The following is a 7851-nucleotide window of genomic DNA, read 5'->3' as shown; positions in this document are numbered from 1 at the left end:
AGGTCTCTCCGGGCGGCACACCCGGTTGTCCTGTGTCCGCCTCTATATCTGACTTGTAAACTCTATTATACTGTCACCCTATCTATCAATGCAAAGATACGCAAAGCTTTTGCATATTCGTGGTAAAAAACATGCTTTCTTTTAACCCAATACAATCACTGATACTAACTCGCCCCCTATTTGCAAACGTCAGGCAAAGCACCGGCAAGCGAACGTAAGCAACAGTGTTCGGTGGAGTTGACTCTGGCTCACAAAGGGAGACGCCGCGGCGGAAGGGCGTAAATATATGACGACCGGCGGCGTCCTCGCATTGCCAAATTTGCCCTATGCGCCCATTACATCCGCCGGATTCCTGATAAAAGATTTCCCCTAAAACCCTCGCCGTCACTCCCAACTTCCCAACCCTCCTGACGTTCCCCTTCGTGCGGCCATGGTGGGCTCGGATCCGGAGCCTGACATCGCCGAGCTCTTCTGCCACTACAACGCCCTCTACTTCCAGGACTCCCTCGGCGCGTGCGCCGTCTCCTGGGCGGAGGAGCCACTCCCCTACGGGTAACCGCCCCTCCCAATCCTCGAGTTCTCTATCTTCTCGGGTGCCATCTAGGTTCGCTTCCTGGCCGGGCTTATGCAGATCGAGGCTTCAGATGTGGATTGTTTCCCGGATTGCAAGATATATGTTGCATTTCTTTGTTCCCCTTCGAAAATCACTGCGCATACGCGGGCTGTCTAGATTTGATGCATTTTGATAATTTTCGAGGGGAAATTGCAGGGAGAAGAACCCTATTGTGCAGGAGCTGTGATTCGGTCCTTCCGGAGGTGCTAGAGGTTTAGCAGCCTTGTCGAGTCTAGACGGCCGTTCATCTATCAGGGGAAACTTTCACAATTACTTTTGGAGGGGAAGAGTCCAGTCGCTTTCTTGTGTTCACAAGAATTACCAATCCCTAAAAAAGAATTAGGGCACCAGAGGCAACACTAATGCTATCCGTTGTTCAGTATTCCAGTCAAAAGTTCCAGCCAGAACATATGTGGCTCAGATAACCCTATAAACTGCTGCGTGCGCATCGATGTTGGCTGAAGTTTCAGTGCTAACCTCTGAATGCTTGCATTGTTATATTGTGCATTGAGTTGAAGATATGTTTGGAGCGGCTGTGATTTCGGTAGTAAGTGTTGGGTGTATGGGAAGAACAAAGCAGGATGAAACAGTATGTATCTTCCACATCCTTTCTGGGAAGGAAATAGGAAAATAGTGTAGAGATGATAATTTTTATGCACTTGCCATCTCGATTAACGCCACACTCAGTTAAGTAGCTAGTGCTGGATGGCTCCACTAGATGTGAAGTTGTGAACCATTGGATGCCATTGTTTGGGTGGCTGAAAAGGTTTAGGGCCTGTTTGGACACAGCCCTGGCGCGCCCGACCAAATATTTGCTCGATGACCAGAGCGATGGTGTGCGTTTGGTTGAGATCCTATTATTTGGCTTGCACCAGCCCTGTCCGCCCTTCCCTTTCATTATGCAGCCAATTATTTGGCAAGTGGCCGGCGGCCGTTTCCTCCGCCAAAATTTTGGCATGCCATTATTGGCAGGGCGACCGCAGGCACAATACAAATGGCCCCTTAGGGCCGAAAACCTTCCTATTGTACATATATTATACATTATAATATGCTTGGGATATTACTGAAAAATAATGCTAATCTCTTAAGACATGGTGCGATAGCTCTGAGCTCCAACACAAGGATCTATTATGATTTTCTTACTTGTAGATTTGATGAAAGCAAAACTTTTGGTGGGATGATTTCGTTGTGTGATTGGGTACAGTGGCAATTTTGCACTCAAGGAATAACCCCTGTACCACCAATCAACAAATACGTTTGTTTCAAATCCATAAATCTAAAAGGCTACCAGTCTACCACGAAAGAAGCCTCAACCCTCAAGAGAGTGCCCAGTCGTCTCATTTCTCCATACTGATCATGCAATTTACAGAATAGATATGTCTACCTCTCCTAAGTATTCATTACATCATATAACCTTACCACATAAGGTCTAGAATATTTATGTGATATGGGCATTTTTTGGGTAAAAACAAGTCAATAATACCAAGGCTTCAGTATGCGTGAGACTTAACATTAATTAAAAATACGAGTGAAGTGTATAATGCATCCATTTTAATCAGTCGTGAAAAGCGATGAGAAATTGTGGAACCAAAGCGTGCTGACATTAGTACGTTGCAAAGATGAATTGTATACCGTGTGGTTGGAACACGGTGGTGTATCCCGGCCGACGCAGGTTCGAACCCTGTGGACACGATTAATTTCGTGGGTTCAGGTGTTGCGCCCCACACCTCCTTAATTAAAAAGCCGCAGGGGCTCCTCCTCCTTCTGTCTAGAGTTTTTTATACCATGTGATGCATCAATCATAGTGGTGGACTTCCAGTTAGGAAATAGTTCACCATTATACTAATAGTTTGATTCATTTGAGTGAAAAAACTGAATGGATTTATACCAGAAATAGCTTTCTGAAGTCCAACCAATGCTAAAGCCAGACTTAATCATGTGTGGTTTATCATCCACATTAGTATGTATCAAAGTACTTGTTGGTTCACATTACCGTATCACCAGAATAACCGTCTTGAAACTTCTCATGTTTAATCTTTTTTTTGCAGTGATACAAGTGGCTGTGAGTATTATCCTGGCGGTGGTGGCTGTATTGTACTTCTTTCGAAGTCATTGTATGAACATCACACATACTCCGATCTGAAGAATGTTTTGCTCCATGAGATGATTCATGCCTATGTGTGCATCAAAGATAATAACACTAACCATAGGTACTTGTTCAATAAGACAAAGACTGGAATTTTCTAATATGCCTTAAAATTTCTAATTTTCTTCTCGTTAATTTCAAACCGTGATTGCAGTAACCATGGTGCAAACTTTCAGAAGTTAATGAATACAATCAATTCCAGCTCTTTACCAGATCATCATGTAAGTTGAATTCAAGTATTGACTGTCAGTCGATCTGTACTTAAGAGATTCCTTATTAACATTGTCAATTATATTCAGCGTCCTGTTGGTGGCTACAACATAATTATACTCCATGATATCAGAAAGAAATGTTATCAATACGAAGTAAGTATCTGGACTGTAAGTAAATTTAAAGTTAAATTTTGAGATTGACAGCTAACCTCTTTTGCAGTGTGATGGCTGTGGAGATTTTGTTAGATCAACCAAGATCAGAGGACCTTCACATGATGACTGCATTGAGAGAATGGGTGCTAATTCCTCATGCCCGAATTTAGCTTGTCGGTGGCATAGGTATTAGCTCTATGCTTCACTGCATTTTCTGATTTGGTATTTGCCTTTTTGGTATATCTGCTGTTTTATTCCTGCCACCGATTTCACTGACGATGATATTCCTTACTTGTTCTAGCTATACCACTCGGCTTCTCAACAACTGTCACATAAAGAAGGGGGAGTTGCCATTATGTATTTAGAAAGAACAAGAAATATATCTGCACTATAAAAAGCACTATGCATATATGTTAATATGTGCACATTGCCACAACAACAAATATATTGGTATGAAAAATAGCGACGAAATGTGTCTTAAAGAAGACTTAATTTACATTTCAGATCCAGTTGTGTCCATCTATATCTTCCTGTTTATGTGATGGAGGAGTCACATCATCAATCTTATGATTACGTAATTGCCATAATCCATGTTTTCATGGTATTACATATGAAATAGCAATCCAAAAGGTCACATGCAAGTAATTCAAGTAATTAAGCTACCGTTGAATCATTCAATATTGCTCTCACGATCACTATCATGATATTTCCCATCCTGGTTGTTGTTGTGCACATCTATGACATCACAACTCATTGATTCCTGCAGTCCCTACTTTTACATATACAGACAAAAATAAGATTGTTCCAATGCACATAAAAAATAATAAGCTGAAAGGTAGATAGGACTAAAAAATAATATATATGTATATATGCTTAATTGTCTGAAATCTTTCGAAGTATTTTTTCTTCAGGGTTGTAGGTTTTGCAACAGCAGTACCAACCTCTCCTGATAGGTGTAGGCGGACAGAGAAGACAAGGCTTCCATCTCCAGCTCGAGATCTAGAAGGCACATAGGACTGCACGTAGAATGCAACACACAGAGCCTCTTTGACATCTCTTGGCAAGCCAACTATATCATCCATCTTTTTGGACCTAAATAATTGTCATTACCTAGTGTAGCATGAAAGAATTAAACCATAAAAGAATACCCATGTTTCGAAATAATCTATATCTATATCTATACCAATATAAAAAGACCCAAAGGGGGCAGATCCAATTAATCTCGGCCATCAAAACATGTCAATCCGACGACCTAGATTGCTTCTGGTGAGCGCTGAACATGTTTAGCGTGCAATTAATATCATACAAATTATCAACATATGAGCAGATCACATAATTAACACGTAATTGATTTCCTACCTAATATAAACATGCAATTGACGCATAATTGATATCCTACCAAATATAAACATGCAATTAATTTCCTCTCTAATGTTAACGTGCATTGCACGTACGAGTTTCCTAGTTGTAGCTAAGGATTAATTTTCTAGACTGTCAAAAAATAGATTGATTTTTTATAGCTTCGAAATAAATCATCAACAATTGGTTGGACGATGTGCTTCATTACTCCTAATTAAACAATGTGGGCTCATATTTTGTATAGTCTGAGCTCACATTGCTTAATTAGGTTTATTGGAGCACATTAATCGGTTGATTGCTTGATAAATTATCATGAAACTCTACAATACGAAGAGTTAGCTAAACATGGGTTATGTTTAATGGTTTAATTCTTTATTGAGGCTACATGTGGCAATTATGATTATATTGGGTTGGAGCATGCTGGATACCAGAGCTTGCTAAGAAATGCTGGTAAGGCGTTATGGGCGTTGCCTCCTGTGTGTAATCACATGTCCAGCCTAGATCTTAAGCTGGAGGAAAATGGAGCGTTATATTCCTGATCCGTGCTACAACTTCATATACCTACCTTTCAGGATACATCTTTTCAAGTGCCACACTTATACGGCTTCTGCAAGACCCGCATCTCGAAGAAAATCATCAAAAGATTACTGACAAGCGTGCATACATACATATGCATTTTTAATCTGATCTACCTTTAGATTATTATTTCTATGTGCATGGAAAAATTGTTACTTTTCGTCTCTAAATAGAGTGGAACCACAAGAAACCAACGAGAGAAAATGCGCCATTGATGAGGGATTAAATTGTGTAGCAAGATGTGCACACCAACAACCAAGATGAGTAAAACATGTCATACAGTGATCTCTCAAGCAATAATGTCATACAGCGTTCTAGACAAAAAAAACATGCCATATGGCAACTTCCCCTTCTTTGTGTGACTGTTATTGAGCCAAGGAATGTTATGAAGTCAGTTACACCGATGGTGGGAAATGAAACATTTTTTAACCCTAAAGCTGATTTGCAAAAATCTGATTGAGTGGGTCACTAATGTCAAAATGTTATGTAATGGCACCGAGGCTAAAATATTAACTTTGTTAGTTACATGTCACTGTCTGCTAATTATGCAGGTATCCGAGTTTGGTTATGTATCTGACACGGCATCTAAATTTAAGCCTGACAAAAGAAGGATAGTCTCCGACTGCAAATTAGATTATTATTATGATGCAAAATCTTACCCAAATATGCCTTTCTAATTTTTTTTGGATTTTTTCGTATTAATCTATTGCCAACTTGCACCCTATTTTTGTACCTCCTTTCCACCATATACTCTTAGATGTTTACCTTTTAATGTTGGTCTTGATATGCAGGCACAAGAAGCGATGCTCTGGTAGCTATTATAGAGTTGGAAAATCACCACCAGGCTGTGTAGAACTAGGGGGTTCTATAGGTAGCTTTTGCCACAAGACCTAGTAGTTCATCTAGAAATGTCCGGACCACTTTTCATTTTGTTTCATTACTAGTATAAGTTGCATAGAGTAATAGTGTTACTTATTGTTTTTGACAGCTTCAGGTGAAGAAACACTTGATGAACGCAAGGCTGCCAGATCAGCCAGTGGGAGTTGGCATGCCAAACATACATCAAATAAGTCGGGGACAAGCAATAAACATGAGCTGGAAGATGCATCAGCTGAGTTCCTTCATCCTACTGATGACGCAATTAACAAATCAGGTCTGGGCTCCTCTTCGGGGGACAGGTGTAATAAGAAAATCAAATTATCCAAGGACGTTCGCTTTGGCAACCTGACAAGCAAAACTGTTCAGCAAGCACCAAAGCGACCAAGAACAGATACAGCAAAAAGGAACCAAGAGTGCAGCAGACAAAAGAAAAGGAAAACTAGCAAGTGGGATAGATCCTATTCGATAATAGTTGATCGGTTGAATTATTACTGTGTTGATGATTCGGATGAAGATGAGGTACCTTTGATCAATAAAAGAACCGAAATGAGAAAACGACAAAGGTTACTGAAAAATTCTCAGGCAACAGAATCAAACGATTGTAGAAAGGATGTGTGTTTTGGTTCTTGTTCTCAAGGCTCAGGGGACAAGAACATATCTGAAAGTGCGCCTGCTTTTCAAGTTGAAGAACAGTCGTTACCAGATCATCTTGTGCGTAATCGTGTAGCTGCTCCAGGTCAAATAGAACATGAAACTGTGGACTCCGCAATTGGTGAAATTGTGGACATTTCAGATGGGTGACGATCACAGTTTAATTAGCTCCTCTTATCAACCCAAGCTTTCCGTTGTGCGTCTTGCTACTGCTAGACATCTCGCTACACTGCAAAAGTGCAAAGGTTGTAAACTTGGAACCCGGTTTGGTTTGCGCATATCGCCGCTATGGCAAGGATGCTGCGTCGTCCTGTGAAATATGTGTCCTTGGCTGCTGTACATAGTCTTGTTTATTTCTGTTGCAGTTTACTTCATTTTTTTACTAGCATAGAGGGGGTTGCAATGTTAGGTCTGTATGCTGTAGCTCACTTTGGGCTACCGTATTTCACTTTTCTATTTCTGTACTGACGACAGCGGCAAGTCATCTAATTGTGGGCGTATGGTTTCCCCCTCTTTGTGTATTTTTACTGTAGATGTGAGAAAAGTTTTTTTTTTTGGCGGGAGGCGAGAAAAGTTTCCACACTTTGATGCAAGGCCACTTTGTAATTTGGTTCCGACTTTGACCACTGATTTGACCAACAAGAATGTTACATGTCACAAAAGGTATTATATCACATGATCTGTATGCGGAATAAGTTTCCAATGTTAGATTTGTTATGGCATGTAACATATACTTTGTTGGTCAAATCAGTTGTCAAAGTTACATCCAAATTAGGAAGTGACCTTGCATAAAGTTTGATCTATACATTTCGTGAATAGATTTATTATTGCCTAGAAAGTTGTTCTTTAATAGACTTTTGGTAATCTATACGTCACTCTGCTATTTTTTTATAAGCCTCACTGTGCTATATGCTTCTATTGCATTTGCTTGCATCTTTAGTTTCTTTTCCGTAGTATACTGATATTGAAACCACATCAAAGAATGTTAGATTATATTGAAATGTAGTTTCCCTAGATTATACTCCCTCCGTCCCATAATATAAGAGCGTTTTTACACTAGTATAGTGTCGAAAGCGCTCTTATATTATGGGACAGAGGGAGTACAATATATGTTTTGATAAAAACAAGTCTGTTGATATATCCTTGACAATGGAGTAGATAATGTGAGATTCAGGAGAACTCTGATGGGGGATTCTCTTGAATTATGGGACCAGATCAAAGAAGCTTGTGCCTCTCTTGTTCTGAATAACAGGAAAGACGAG

The 7851-nt window shown here is 40.1% G+C and overlaps 1 protein-coding gene across 1 annotated transcript; it reads left to right on the top strand.

Annotated features, from left to right (window-relative positions):
* The first annotated feature begins 224 nt into the window (after nt 1-224).
* Nucleotides 225-7104, top strand: LOC125552491 (uncharacterized). The gene is made up of 7 exons (XM_048716066.2): nt 225-552; nt 2662-2823; nt 2914-2980; nt 3059-3124; nt 3192-3310; nt 5851-5930; nt 6048-7104. Exons 1-7 carry the CDS (start codon nt 431-433, stop codon nt 6737-6739), a joined length of 1308 nt encoding a protein of 435 aa, XP_048572023.1. The 5' UTR covers nt 225-430; the 3' UTR covers nt 6740-7104.
* Nucleotides 7105-7851: the final 747 nt, after the last annotated feature.

Source organism: Triticum urartu, chromosome 4A, assembly GCF_056163025.1.
Source record: "Triticum urartu cultivar PI428250 chromosome 4A, HENAU_Tu73, whole genome shotgun sequence".
NCBI classification, from domain to species: Eukaryota; Viridiplantae; Streptophyta; class Magnoliopsida; order Poales; family Poaceae; genus Triticum; species Triticum urartu.
This window is presented reverse-complemented; position numbering and strand designations above follow the sequence as displayed.

Bases quoted from the DNA above. Each gene is read 5' to 3' on its own strand.
- LOC125552491 (XM_048716066.2), top strand. From the start codon at position 431: ATGGTGGGCTCGGATCCGGAGCCTGACATCGCCGAGCTCTTCTGCCAC. The intron at 2,981-3,058 runs GTAAGTTGAATT...AATTATATTCAG, and splicing joins GCTCTTTACCAGATCATCAT to CGTCCTGTTGGTGGCTACAA. The intron at 5,931-6,047 runs GTAGCTTTTGCC...TGTTTTTGACAG, and splicing joins AGAACTAGGGGGTTCTATAG to CTTCAGGTGAAGAAACACTT.